The sequence below is a fragment of the Bufo bufo genome, chromosome 6, assembly GCF_905171765.1.
Source record: "Bufo bufo chromosome 6, aBufBuf1.1, whole genome shotgun sequence".
Taxonomy (NCBI): domain Eukaryota; kingdom Metazoa; phylum Chordata; class Amphibia; order Anura; family Bufonidae; genus Bufo; species Bufo bufo.
Window position 1 is genome coordinate 129,020,340 of NC_053394.1, and position 15,394 is coordinate 129,035,733.

Here is a 15,394-nt window from a genome sequence, read left to right on the forward strand (position 1 = left end):
ACGGGGAAGCCTATGCAGCCATTTTCTATAATGTCATACATGGGGGCCAGAGTTACATAAACAATGCAGAGGGCACTGCTTAAAGGGGCACCAGCCAGGAACAATAAAAGGACAAAAAAAAGAATATGGATGGATATTAGTGAGGACAAGTTCAGCAGTGACAAATACAGTGAGTAACGAAAAAATAATGCAAAGTGGCCAACCCCTTTAAAACTTAAAAAAAAAACATTAGTTCTTGTATGCTCTAGAAGACTCCATAGCCTTTCTAAGAGTGTTTAGCTATTTGACTGCTGAAGGGGAGAATGTGGGTGTTAGGCTACCCGTCTTACTTCTGAAAAGTGATGGCAGCATATATTTGGGGTGCATTGACTGTGTTGTGGATTTATACTCAATTTGCAGCCTGAGTGGAAGGTGAGTGCAAGACCGAGTAAGAAGAGGTACAGATGTAGCCGAGCTAAACTTGATGGTTAACGTGTTAAGTAAACAATGGCAAGAAAATGCTAATTGACTTTTTCAATAGATTTCAATGGTTTTTGTCACAAGATGACACAGTGGCACATGTGTTAGAGTCAATTTTAGCTCTGCTACATCTGTAGATTAACCCCATGCAGTCACGCCTATGTAATGTGCTAGGACAATGTGCGACTGTCCTCTTCATTGTTAACTAGACGTAGCTGCAAAACCAGGTACAGCCCTTACAAAAAGAATGGAGCTCTCTGTAACTCTGTCTCATACAAGTGAATGTGACTAAGGTGAAATCCAAAGCACGACCACCATTAAAAGTACTGAGCTGGAGCACCATAACCCCTGTAATCAGCTGATCAACCGTGGTGTCAGCAGTTGGGCCTCTATCTTCTGATATTCATGGCCTATCCTAAAGATAGGCCATCAATATTTTAGACCTGGAAAAATCTTTTGAAAGGGTAACTGACCAATCTGCAGAATACAAAAGAGGTTGCTGCTAGAAAAGAAATACAAGGTATTAATTATCCTATGTGTATATTTACTGCAGAGGCTTTATAGCCCAAGTAATCAGACCTCAATACTTAAACAGTCAGACAGATAATGTACTCTTCTGAATGCACAGCAGAATATATCCCACGTTTTTTTTTTGTCATCCTTATGTTTATTTAGTACTATCTTAATGTCCCTGTTCTATTTATAAAGTGCTTGAAGCTTTGCTAACATCATTGCTGACTCTGGTGCTCCGGGTGTCTGTCTGGCAGCATTCTTTGAAGGTGCCTCACATGAGCCTCAAGCTCCTTCACCTGAAACAGAAAATACAAAATTTAGTTTCAGTCCAATAGACTTAATACCTGGATTATCCCGAGCTGTGCTTGGACAACAGTGTGGCTACAGCAGGAGATGTTAGAAAGTTCTTGGCTTTAAAACAAGACCAAATGATCTGCCAGCTGTTCTTGTATGGCATCAGATGACCCCAAGGGAGGGGTGGCATGGTTATCAATCAGAAGGCATACTTGCTCTCCAGCTGTCACATATATGAGGTCTTGTTTTTTTTTCCAGAAAAGGAGTGAGAATTAAGGGTGCCCATACAGGTTGAGGCCCGGCCATGAGATCCATATGCGGAGCACGGCTAATTGTTGGGCTGATACAACTGGCAACACTGACAAGTATAATACATTAATTACTGAAGCAATCAAATGCTTGCAGGGCCAGGTATCATGGTGGAAGTAAAAAAAAATAATGGAAAAAAAAGTGTTTAATTAAATAAATCAAATTTTTTACAACATTTTATTTATATTACTATACACAAAAAAACGAAATGTAACTGGTGTAACCACATCTATACTGATCCATACTACAGAAAGAATAAGTTATCCATCTTGCATGGTAAATGCTATAAAAAATACATAAATACAATCCCAGGATAGCTGTTTTCTGTTTCTCACCTTTCAAAAACAGGAATAAAAAGTAATAAAAAAGTCCTATGTGCACCTGAAAGGCAACTATAAAAATGTGTCTCAGGCTATGTTCAATTAAGGCTATTTTCACACTAGCGTTTTTTGCGGATCTGTCATGATCTGCAAAAACGGTTCCGTTACAATAATACTACCGCATGCATCCGTCATGAACGGATCCGGTTGTATTAATGTCTTATATAGCCAAGACGGATCCGTCATGAACTCCATTGAAAGTCAATGGGAGACGGATTCGTTTTCACTTGTGTCAGAGAAAACGGATCCGTCCCCATTGACTTACCTTGTGTGCCAGGACGGATCCGTTTAGCTCCGCTTCGTCAGGCAGACAGCAAAACGCTGCAGGCAGCGTTTTGGTGTCCGCCTCCAGAGCGGAATGGTGACTGAAAGGAGGCAAACTGATGCATTCTGAGCGGATCCTTTTCCATGAATGCATTAGGGCAAAACTGATCCGTTTTGGACCGCTTGTGAGAGCCCTGAACGGATCTCACAAATGGAAAGCCAAAACACCAGTGTGAAAGTAGCTTAAAGGTGTTTTCCAGAAGTGCAACAATGATGACCTATACTCAGGATACATTTAGGTCATCAATATCTGATTGGTTCAACATTCAGCACCACCACCGATCTGCTGTTTGAAGAGTTTGCAGCACTCTTTTGCTGAGCGCTGTGGCCTCCTCACAGCACACCAAGCACAGTGCTGTAAATTGTATAGTTGCTGTGCTTGGTGTTGCAGCCCAGGCCCTTTCCTTTGAATGAGAGTGATCTCCACATAAGCCATGTCACTGATGAATGTGATGTTTCTGGCCTTGGAAGAGGCCACAATGCTCACCGAAGCAATGTGGCCTCTTCAAACAGCTGATCAGCGGTAGTGCTGGGAGTTGGACCTCCACTCATCTGATATTGATGACCTATCCCAAGGATAGACATTAATATATGAAGACAGCACCAATGTCCCAATTTCTAACAAGACGCGCGGTCACAAGCGGTCAGGCTCATCTCCGCTTTAAACCGTTAGGAACAAAAGGAATCGTGACCAGCATCTTCTCTTTTCCGCAAGTTTTATTCCAGTTCACAAGGCAATGTTTCGGCTTATATCAAGCCTTTCTCAAGCCATATTGTATGTCACACGTTAACAGATTTAAATACATACAAAAAAGGGGGTGCCTCGAATCCTCCACCAATCATCAGGCTGTGTATAATAACTATTTTTTTCAATACCTATCACAAGTATTTGCATAATGTGGATTAAAATATCCTCCATACAAAAGAGAACTTTTTACATGAAGTTTGTTTAAAATGGACCAGTAAACTGCAAGATGGCTGTAACAGCGTGCCTCTCCAGCGTCTCGGCTGTACCTCTGCGCCTGTCTCAGTATCGCGCATTTTCCGCACCTCCGTGCGGACTGCGCATGTCATGTAACGTGCTCTTCAAACTTTATGTATATGGACAAACTTTGTATACGGACATTTCCTGCAGTTCTCATCGTGTGAGCATGCACCAGCTAACGCCCAATGGGCAACAGGCGCCATGTTCCCATGACAACCTCCTACCCACAGCGCAGCACTTCAAACAGATCCCCGCATACTGTAGGAATCCGTCCGTGTGCTCCGGCCCCCTGCTCTCATATCACGGAAATTTGTGTCATTTTGCTATTTACCACTTGTACATATTATTCCTCTTTTCCCATTATTTCACCAGCCACACTGTATGCACTTCAATATCAGCCAGCTCGCAGTTCAATTTGTCCTAATACAAATACAATAGACACATTGTGTTATATAGCCACTGTGTTTAATTGGCGTCATATCACCTATATGTGATAAAATTATCAACATATAACAAAAAATTACTAAAATAAATCCCCCATAATAACATATACCTAGAAGGTCCAGGGACCCCCATGGTTACTACAGATGACTTACATTAAACTCAATATTTAACCCTCTTGGTTGTAATGATTGCAGTGTGTGAATCCTCTTCAATTCCTTCCCACGTAGCAAACCTTCTCTGTCACCTCCTCTACGAAGAGGGGGTACAGAGTCAGACCTTAAATCTCAATTGGTTAACAAAATGTCTTTTCTCATTAAAATGTTTAGGAATTGGTAATTCCATTACTTCTTTCCTAATTGTACTCTTATGTTTATTTATCCTTTCTCTGATCTCCATTGTCATTTCTCCTATATAGATTAAACTGCAGGGACGTTGTATGATGTATATCACATAGTCTGATCTGCATGTATACCTTTCCTTGATCTTATAACTTATCCCACTGCAGGCATGAGTGAATGTATCTCCTTTTAACATATTCCCACAGTTGCAACATCCTAAACATGGAAAATTACCTTTCCTAGGCTGCATAAAAAGTGTTTGTCCATCTTTATTCATAGATCCAATATCAGATTTCACCAACCTATCTTTCAGTTTCTTACTTCGTCTATATGACATCAATGGATTCTGTTCATCACATCTGGACATTCCTTCTTTAAGATCGACCAATCCTGTTTTAAAAATTGTGCTATTTTAGGACTTAAATCACAAAATGTGGAGACAAAGAGGATAAGACTGGGTTCACACGAGCGTGTCCGGATTAGTTCGGGATGCGTCCCGGTGTGTTACGGCAAACCCGCGCGAGTAGGAATGCAATTGCAGTCAGTTTTGACTGCGATTGCGTTCCGATGTTCAGTTTTTATCGCGCGGGTGCAATGTGTTTTGCACGCGCGTGATAAAAAACCGACTGTGGTACCCAGACCCGAACTTCTTCACAGAAGTTCAGGTTTGGGTTCGGTGTTGTGTAGATGTTATTATTTTCCCTTATAACATGGTTATAAGGGAAAATAATAGCATTCTGAAAACAGAATGCTTAGTAGGTGATCAATTGAGGGTTAAAAAAAATAAAAAAAATAAACTCACCTTCTCCTCTTGTTTGCGTAGGTCCCGGTCTCTTCTTTACTTCTTTAAAGATGAACTATGGGCTAAAGGACCTTTGGTGACGTCAGATCACATGCTCCAATCACATGGTGCATCACCGCGGTGATGGACCATGTGATTGGAGCATGTGATCTGACGTCACCAAAGGTTCTTTAGCCCATAGTTCATCTTTAAAGAAGTAAAGAAGAGACCGGGACCTACGCAAACAAGAGGAGAAGGTGAGTTTATTTTTTTAATTTTTTTTAACCCTCAATTGATCACCTACTAAGCATTCTGTTTTCAGAATGCTATTATTTTCCCTTATAACCATGTTATAAGGGAAAATAATATAGTGAATAGACTGTCACCTAGCAACCATGCGTGAAAATCGCACCGCATCCGCACTTGCTTGCGGATGCTTGCAATTTTCACGCAACCCCATTCACTTCTATGGGGCCTGCGTTGCGTGAAAAACGCAGAATATAGAGCATGCTGCGATTTTCACGCAACACACAAGTGATGCGTGAAAATCACCGCTCATCTGAACAACCCCATAGAAATGAATGGGTCAGGATTCAGTGCGGGTGCAATACGTTCACCTACCGCATTGCACCCGCTCGGAATACTCGCCCGTGTGAACGCAGCCTAAGTGCCCCCTTCTCCTTTCTCTTCCTTACATTTCCCTTCATTGTACATTTCCCTTCTTTACATATACATTTCCCTTCTTACATATTGTAGGGATTCGCTCTGGTAGTTAGGATAAGCAGGCGCAGTACAGAGGCAAAAAAAAGTTCGTAATTCCAACTTCACTGTTTATTCACACATGATGCCAAAAACAAAACGGTGTTACTTCACACCCAATGGCAAGTTAATATAACAAAAGTCACCTTGGTGGCAGTTCTGCCTCAGAAAGTTCAAATACAAATACAGGCTTTAGACGGCCTGTTCCCCTGACACATGGGTCTCCGCTCTCCAGCCCAGCACAGGCCTCAGATACCAGGACACAGACCTCCTGAGCTCCACTGTCAGACGGAGGTAATCTTCTCCACCTGGCAGTGCTGGCTGGTTTTTATGCCTGGCAAAACCTGGCCTGGAACATGGGGAGTAGTTACCCACCCAGCACTTTGACTACTCCAAGAGCCATCCCGGATCAGCTATTACAGCCATGCTAAGTACCAAGGTGTCAAACAGCAACTGCTGCTGACACATAAAAACGGGCTCTTAATCCACCGAGGCCAGCAACCTTGGTGACACGTACCTTTCATCCACAATGATTCCTTGTACTTTCTTGCAATATACATTTCCCTTCTTACATATATATTTCCCATCTTACATATACATTTCCCTTCTTTACATATTGACTCTTACGTGCCAAGTCTGCCCAGGAGGCGACTTGGATATTATCGCTGTGCAAACCTGTCACACATTTCGTCTATTCTGTAATTTTCTGTCATCCAACACAATCCGTCTTACCTTTGTGAGAGAAGGATTTATTATTTTATGCATATATAATTAGAACATTCTGTAGTACACATTTTTGTCCACTAGATGGCCGCAAACCATATGTATGAGAAGGTCAATAAGGGAGGGGGAAGAGGGGATTACATTACAGTTTTCAAATACACCTATAGACTCAGTTGAAGTTGCAGAAACCACTCCTATCAGGTTAAGGAGCCAATAGTCTCTTCTTAAGGAACACCCCTTTTGTGATGTCATGTCTGCTATTTAAGTGAATGTACTGTGAATAAAGGGTCTCTTCTACCATGGCTCAGGGAAGATGAGAAGATGCTTTCATGAAACCACCTAGCGTGTCTGGTCTCATTATAAAGCAGTATGGTGTACACATACTTATTCTTCTAATTGATTTGGCACCACACAAAGAAGAAGGAGAAGCGCATGAATTGCGCTAACAAAATGGCGCCCAACGCGGGGCAGACAGCTTGCGTAACTTCCGATTCAAACGCCACGAGAGCGACTTAAACGGAACCATCAGACGAGATCACATGCCGGCAAGGTAAGAAAGCTTTATTTCTTACGAATCTCCTCTGAAACTTCCGCTTTTGTGGGTTCTCAAGAGTTGAATTGGTGTTATCGCGATAGAAGGGTTCAAATTATAGCTGATCTGTCTGTTAGAAAGAACCTGTTGAAATATTCCTTCTTTGTGTGGTAGAACATGCTGGAACTAAACGGAAGTTGTTAGACAGCTGAGTCGGATATCCTGTGACGTAGAATTGGATCCCAGCCAAGATTCTGACGTGAATCTGGAGGAAAGGGTTAACACCAATTGTCATAGGCAATTGGAAGTTATTAAGATTTTGTATCCCGGTGAATTGACTAGGGGTCATCACTTTGAGAGATTGTGGGCTCAATACTATTATATCATTTGAGCTTTGTGCAACTGCGCTTAAGTTTGTGGGTTCGGTAGCGATTACTTATAGTAATCGGATACCGTTTGATCTTTGTGCAACTACGCTTAAGTTTGCGGGTTTGATAAGTAGCAATTGTTTAAACTTTGTGTAACTACAATAATGGGAAATTCTAATGTTGCAGGACAGAGTGAAGAGATATTAACGGCGGCTCAGTTGATGAGAGAAAAAGAAAGGAAAAGTTTCAGTTAGAAATAAAAGTTGAAAGCATTCTGTCATACTAAGTAGCAGCGATTTCCGGTATTATCCGGAAATATGCAGTTTTGTGTAAAAGTTCCCCCTAGAGTTTGCAAATGCAGTAGGAGATAGATTAAATTAAAGTTTGTGGATAAGTGTGTAGATGGAAAGTTGAAAGAAATTGAGAAGAATGGACAATATTGGTATAGTAAAATGGAGGATTGGGGTGTGGTAGGGAACAGAGAACAAAGAAGAGTTTGCCATGTGGCATTCCCTTCCCCCCACCACATCTGTTGTAACTTAAAAAAAAAAAAAAGTAATCCTGGGTCTTGTGGTCCATCAAAGACTACCTATTGCTTTTTCTGTCAGCCCCTCCTCTACACCATGTACTGGAATGTGCTAATCAGCACCACCCACTGTGCCTTCTGCTCCCTCTTCCTTAGAACATCAACCCCCCCTCCTTATGGGGGATGGGAGTGTGTGTGCAAGCCCGAGTAACATGTTGTTTGTTTGTGGATCTCAAAGACAGGACACAATTCCTATCATAGTTCCCAACACTGGATTATATCCAGTGATGTCTGAAAATAACCCTTCCCAATTGTATGTCCCATCAGTTAAAAATGTACCTGCAGTAATTGCCCCTATGATGCCTACTAGAAATATTCCAGACCAGTCTACTCAATCTAGGAATGCACCCATTCTAAGTCCTTATTCAGGTATGAGTGAAAGTGTAGGGATATCTGCATCATTATACCACACCCAGTAGGAACATCAATTTTGCCATGATGAATAGAATTCCCAATTCAGAGGACTCCCAATTTATAGAAAATTAGTTAAAATATGGAGAGTTTTCTCATATTATTTATGAGATTTTGAAAATTGAGTCCAATGTAGAGCTGGGGAATTAATGCATAGTGAAGATCATTGAGTCTGGGAGGAAGCGTCTAGGTCATCAGTCAGTCACATTGTCATCAGGACAGAGAGTGTGGTGAAAGTTTTCACTAGACTCCAGGAAAGTTGGGTGGATTTGGATTTTTGAGATTACCTTATCTATGCATGAGAAAATCCTAAGTGCTGCCTTTGTGTATGATCTTGAGAATCATCTAGAAAGGTCTAGTGTTGGCTAGGCTTGAGAGAAATTCATTTTGTCCCTATTTTGTCATATTGTTAAAGTTAAATCGAACAAAGACCTAAGGTGGGCGTGGCTGCCTATCAGTCCTCCCCACAAGGGGGGGAGGAAGACTTTGTATGTACTTGCCCAGTTCCTCGCCCGTGGGAGGAGCTACAAATGTTCAGCCCCTTCAAATGAAACACCCATAGGGAATTAACAACCCAGAATCAAATGCTGGATCCCTATTATTTATATAATCCTTGGGATCTAATTCCACTGCCTCATAGCAAACATGTTCCATGATCTCTCATGGCTAAGGGTAGTATCACATGTGTAGGAGCATATAGTAATGCAATTCCTACTCCTCTCACCAATTAATCACCGTCTTAAGGGTGTGCAAAATTAGATCCGATTACTCTGCTGCATCTGGAGGGGGGGAGGCTGGGAGTAGTAAATACAAATACTTTTTCCCACCTCTGTAAATAAAAATAAAAAGTGCTTTCTGGGAGTAGTAAATAAAAATATAAAAATTCAAATTTAATATCTCCAATTAATAACCACATTTTTGAGTTTCTGGTAGATCATTTCAGGTTCCTGGAAGATGGATCATTTCAGACAGGATATGCTGCTCCTACTTAATCTGATGTTGTCAAGAAAGAACCACTCCGTCCAGCAATGGTAGTGCAGGAGACAGAGCTGAAGACACTCGCTGAGGTTGGTAAGATGGCTGAGGGTAAGACTACTAACATCCAGGTATGCCTTCGGTATCTTCATTATTATGGTCTAATCTAGTGAAGCTGAGATTTTGTTTGATCCATGGCTAAGCCCATCAATAATGAATGCTGAGTGTATGAAAGATGTTTGATGCCCTGATGCTGCCTGAGAAGGTAAAGGCTACATTATTACCTGAAGTCTACGCTAAGTGGAAGTCTGTGTGATACGGGATGGCCTAGGGCCAATGGACTTCCAAAAAGTTTGTCTTTTTCTGAAAGGAAACATCAAAGGATAAAGGTAGAAGTGATAATAGGACTCTGGAGAGTTGGTAATAAACTCTTCCTTCAGAGGGCACTCTACCTAAAGAGGATGGATTTAGAACATGGGCAAATCGAGAGAGAGAAGGTGTGATTGGGTTCTGTAGTGGATGGCTCCTGGGTTCAACAATGCTGCCACTAGGTTAGTTGAAGGTGAATGCTGTAATAATGATGGGATAACTATGGGAGTTCCAGGAAGGCATATGCCCAGGTCATCTTACCCATTTCAGAGACTGCGGGTTGACTACATTCAGAACAAAGGTGGAACAGTGTGAATATGTCTGTGTCTGTATTGATCTCTTTCCAGAATATTCAGAGATTTGGCCTGTAGCAAAGGCTACACCTAAAAGATACTGACTGAGGTGAGAGTACCTATCCCTGGGGTTTTTCTCCCTCCGATATACCTCTAACCGGAAGATAGGCCTAAGTCCTTATGAAGTACTCTTTGGGAATGCTCCTGGATTAGGTGTCTATTTCCCCAATAGTTCCAGATGCAGCATAGTAGTTTTCCAAAATGTTGTCTGTTGCACAAATTTTATTGTCTAATTTGTATTTCCAAGTTTTAGTTGTCTTCTAGAATCCAGACTGTATAGAAGCAATTCATTCTTTACAATCAGGAGATTGGGTAGTGGCGAAACGAGAGACGTGTGGAAAGTCCTAGAGCTACGGTTTGAAGATCTACATCAAGTCCTGATAACCACCGCCACTGCTGTCGAATTGCAAGGAGAAACTGATCGTATTGCAATCAAGTGCCAGGACTATAAGAGCCATAATGTTGTTTCATGCCCTATTGTTTGTTCCATATTGTACAAAGGGAAAATCACAGTCAAATCAAATTCCAACGGTGATATATTATCAAGATGAGTCAGGAACAACTAAGCTGACTTTTGCAGTATAGTGGACTGTAAGACAGATGACAGGTAGGACACTTGGTTTTGGTCTGATAAGTACATCTGTGTGACTGGGACTGACCCAGTCTATGGTAATTGTGTTTAAATATGACCATACCAACTGTGGATATTGGAAATTAACCGAATGGAGCACTAGTCTGAAGTGTTAGGAATATAAACCAGTGGAAACTACCTCTCGAGTCAGAAAAGCTGAAGGTTTGTCGCAAAGGATGACTATCCTGAAGGGAACCCCACCAAACAGCTGTAAACATAATGAGTGTAATCCTCTGTTCCTGTCCATTAGAAATCCTATCCAACAGGATTCGGGGATATATGTGTTAGGAGCGTGTGTAAAGTGACAAAGATCCCCTAGGCAAATTTAGAATGTTGGCAAGAGAGAAACCTCAAAGTTCAGTTGCATCTGTGGCTCCTACATCCTTACCTATAGTTGACATTAAATATTTGGCCAAATTTAAAATATAATGACAAACTGACCTTAGAGACAGGATTTATACAGGAAAGCCCTTTGGTGTTTTCCCTCCAGGATATTGTTCTTACATAATTCAGCTGAAGAAGACAAGTAGTGACTCTAATGTTTACTCTGACAGTTGGTTTATCAACCAAAATGATCAAACCGCAGATATCTGGTGTGGAGATTTGAAACTCCGACCCGGGATGCAGGTAGAATGAAGTGGTCAATGTGCCCTGATCAAGTCCTGATCGGGTACTGATGCCATTTGTTCTATTCTCACCTCCTGAGTGGGATCAAATCAGAAAACAATGTCCGGTCACGACTAAGGAGGTCACTGCCTACATCCTTTGACTCACGTTTATACATGAATGCCATAGGAGTCGGTAGAAGAGTTTCTGACGAATTTAAAGCTAAAAGTCAGATAGTTGCAGGATTGGAGTCATTAATTCCCATGATTAGTAGTATAAAAAAATAAATAAATAATAATAATTTTGATTGGATTAACATCTCTATTGTCATCAACAGAGAGTTGTGAATTATATCTGTGATGCTGTTAAGGGAATGGTGGAACAACTGAGCTCTTTTCCAGTGATGACTCTACAGAACCGACTGGTCCTTGACAGCAGCAAAAGGAGGGGTCTACAGGAACTGCTGCATCTACATTCCGGACAACACGGCCCCTGAGGGAAGGATCGCCAAGGATCTGAAGAAACTAATGGACTTTATCAAATGAACTGATGGGAAAAATTCTGAAAATAATATCATGGCCAGAATAATGTTTTGGGAACTGGTTCTGCGACTACAATGTTATTAGAATTTGGTTTTAACAGGCTGTCATATAGTTCTACATTTTTAGGAAAATTGTTTTGGAAAATGTATAATACATCCATGCCCACACTATGTATATGTGCTGTGCCCCTGTCAAAGACACAGATTATTCCATCCTTAAGTAAATAAAACCATGTTGATGGTTGCGGGGTAAATAGGACAAGGTGAAGGCAAACCCGAAAGGGAGTTGAGGGGACCTGGTGAAGCAATAAGGAAAGTCTAGCTCTTCGCTGTTTAGGGCGTTGGGAGAGTACCTCACTTTGCCTGTTCACCTCTGGTCTATTTCCCGCAAAAGGAGGGATTTATGAGAGAAGGATTTATTATTTTATGCATATATAATTAGAACATTCTGTAGTACACATTTTTGTCCACTAGATGGCCGCAAACCATATGTATGAGAAGGTCAATAAGGGAGGGGGAAGAGGGGATTACATTACAGTTTTCAAATACACCTATAGACTCAGTTGAAGTTGCAGAAACCACTCCTATCAGGTTAAGGAGCCAATAGTCTCTTCTTAAGGAACACCCCTTTTGTGATGTCATGTCTGCTATTTAAGTGAATGTACTGTGAATAAAGGGTCTCTTCTACCATGGCTCAGGGAAGATGAGAAGATGCTTTCATGAAACCACCTAGCGTGTCTGGTCTCATTATAAAGCAGTATGGTGTACACATACTTATTCTTCTAATTGATTTGGCACCACACAAAGAAGAAGGAGAAGCGCATGAATTGCGCTAACACAATTGACTCCAAGGTAAGGAGTCTATCATATGCTTCAGGTGATTACTCTGATAATATAACATATTATATCAACTCCTGTGTGGACACTATTTCTTTTAGTGTCCACCATGATATACGGGATGTTTCTTTTTTGGATTTGCGCCTGAGGGTAGATCCCTCCACCAATCAAGTCCGCACATGCACTTATAGAAAACCCATGGCAGGGAATACCACACTACATGCTACATCTTGTCACCCTAAACATGTCATAGCCAATATACCAAGCGGTGAGATAATACATGCAAGAAGAAACTGCACGGATGAAAAAAGCTTCATGACTGAGGCATGGATTTTTGCATTAAATACGCGCCAACCAGATGGTCTGAATAAACGTTTGGACTTAATCCTGCAACAATAATTCACACCTTCAGAGCCCACGTGGCTTCCATATTTAGGAACATAATCTCTCCTTTTTATTATATTCTATTATTTTCCTAGCCAGCATATACCTTATGTGTTTCTTGCATAGTTTATTTTACTATGTATTGTATGTTTTTTTTCTCTTTTTATTTTCATGAGAACAGTTGTTCAAAGGCGTGGCACTCTCTTGAGGGCATTTGCAGTCATGTGAACACAATTAGTGAAAACAGGTGCAGTTTCCCTTTTAAAAAGTGCCACTTTTAATGTCTTACTGTGTCATGAGGAAGGGCTGGAATTGTTTCTGGTAGCCCGAAACGCATAGACAAGACTTTTTGTAACCATATTTGGATGAGATTTTACCGCAAGCAAAATAAAGATTCCTTTATCGAAGTGGAGCTGGATTTCTTGAATCTTTTTCGCATCTATGCTAGCCGGGCCTGACTCGGGCTTTCCGTGCTCACAGGTGAAGGAGGGGGCAGGTGAGAGCTGCTGAACTTTCCTTTTTACTATTTTTATCCGTTGGTTTAAAAAAAATATCTGTCTTCAATCTCCCTTCCTCTATATAAATCCAGACATCCAAAAATTGGATTGCCTGTTGGGATTTAGTCATAGTGAAGGTCAAGCCTTCTACACATAGGTTAAGGTACGCATGAAACTCAACTAGTGATATTTCATCCCCTTTCCATATCACAAAGATATAGTCGATGTAGTGCCACCAACTCAGGATGTGCTCACCAAATTTGGACCTGTACACGTACTGATCCTCAAACTGCGCCATAAAGATATTGGCATAAGTTGGGGCCACATTCGACCCCATCACCATACCCCGCCTCTGCCAATAGAGGTAATTTCCAAAGAGGAAATAATTCCTCCCGAGGACAGCCTCCAACAGTCCGAGGATCAGCCATGCACAGGGAGGAGCACATCCCGAGCCAGCCAGCACCACATCGACGACATCCATACCTGCTTTATGTTTAATAGATGTATATAATGATGTGATGTCAAAAGTTACCAAATACCCATTTATAAACTCAATCCCTTTTAATTTCTCCAAGAAATCTGAGGTGTCTTTCACAGGGTGCAGTTGTGGCAAAGCATTGAAGTACTTTATCCCAAAAAATTGCAATTGGACAGAAAATGGATCTTCTGCCAGGAGGATTCCTCAAATCTTTGCATATCTTAGGGAGCATACCGTATATAGTAATAGTGTAATTGGGTTTTCTACTATAAGGAATTTAGCCAAATCCCTATCAATTATTCCCCACTCTAAAGCTCTATCCACCTCTTCTATTTCTCTATTAATCTAACACTTGGGATCTTTATTTAATTTTGTGTATACCTCTTCATCATTTAATTGTCTGTATACCTCAGCCTTGCACTTCGATGTATCCATCACCACAACCGCTCCCCCCCCACTATCTGCTTGTTTAATGGTAATTTTCTTGTTTTCCATTCATTTTTGCAAATAAATCTGCAAGTACATGTCACGGACCCTTCTGTGACAGATGTTAGGAGATCAAGGAGACTGGTGGAGCATGGAGGAATCTAACAGAGTCTTTGATTACTCTTTATTCAGTGTTTGTTTGTGACCTCATCCCCTGTTTCAGGTGTAGCTTAGTACTCATTACTGTACCCTATTTAGTGTTGCCCCACCCTTCTGACTGTGCGGTAGATAGCTTCATTTGGGTTTGGATGAGCTGGTGTGAGGTCGTCTCTGGTGATCTTGCCCATCCATCACTACAGAAGTTAAAGGGATTCTGTCATCAGAAATGAGCCCTATAAGCTAAACATATGGCGATGTCCCTTGTAAAACACAGAATCCTAAAGTGAGTTTATCAAATGCCCCTGTGGCTCTATATTCATAAAAAAGTGGTTTATATCACCTGTCAATCACTTCAAAATGTGTCCAAGGGGACGTCTCATGGTGAAAGGTGCCCGGCTGCAGCCATGTCGTTTAGGTGCCCAGCGCCGCTTTCTGAGCTGAAATCGCCGCCCTCCCTTTCATGCGATCCGCCTACCTCACGTCATCACTGCCTCTCTAACTACCGCTCGCTTCATCCAGATCCCGCAAGCTTTGAACCAGGCTGTAGGAGGTTGGATGGCTGGGATGGGCTGTAATAGGGCACTCAGTGGAGGTTCGAGCGAAGTGCGCTGGCCGGCGCATGCACACTTCGCTATACGAGGCCGCTGCCAGTAGTCCGCACGGGCGCATCAGGATATACCTAGTGCGCACGCGCAGGATCTGGATGAAGCGAGCGGTCGTTAGAGAGGCAGTGATGACGTGAGGTAGGCGGATCGCATAAAAGGGAGGGCGGCGATTTCAGCTCAGAAGGCGGCGCTGGGCACCTAAACGACATGGCTGCAGCCGGGCACCTTTCACCAAGGACACATTTTGAAGTGATTGACAGGTGATATAAACCACTTTTTTATGAATATAGAGCCACAGGGGCATTTGATAAACTCACTTTAGGATTC

The 15,394-nt window shown here is 41.8% G+C and overlaps 1 protein-coding gene across 1 annotated transcript in view; it reads right to left on the reverse strand.

The window, feature by feature from the left end:
• Nucleotides 1-713: 713 nt before the first annotated feature.
• The window catches only part of LOC121004836 (peroxidasin homolog), a 66,864-nt gene continuing 52,183 nt past the window's right edge, over nt 714-15,394 (reverse strand). Inside the window, exon 20 of the mRNA XM_040437211.1 lies at nt 714-1,268. Coding sequence (XP_040293145.1) covers nt 1,188-1,268 — 81 coding nt within the window. The 3' untranslated portion in view covers nt 714-1,187. The remainder of the gene's footprint in view (nt 1,269-15,394) is intronic.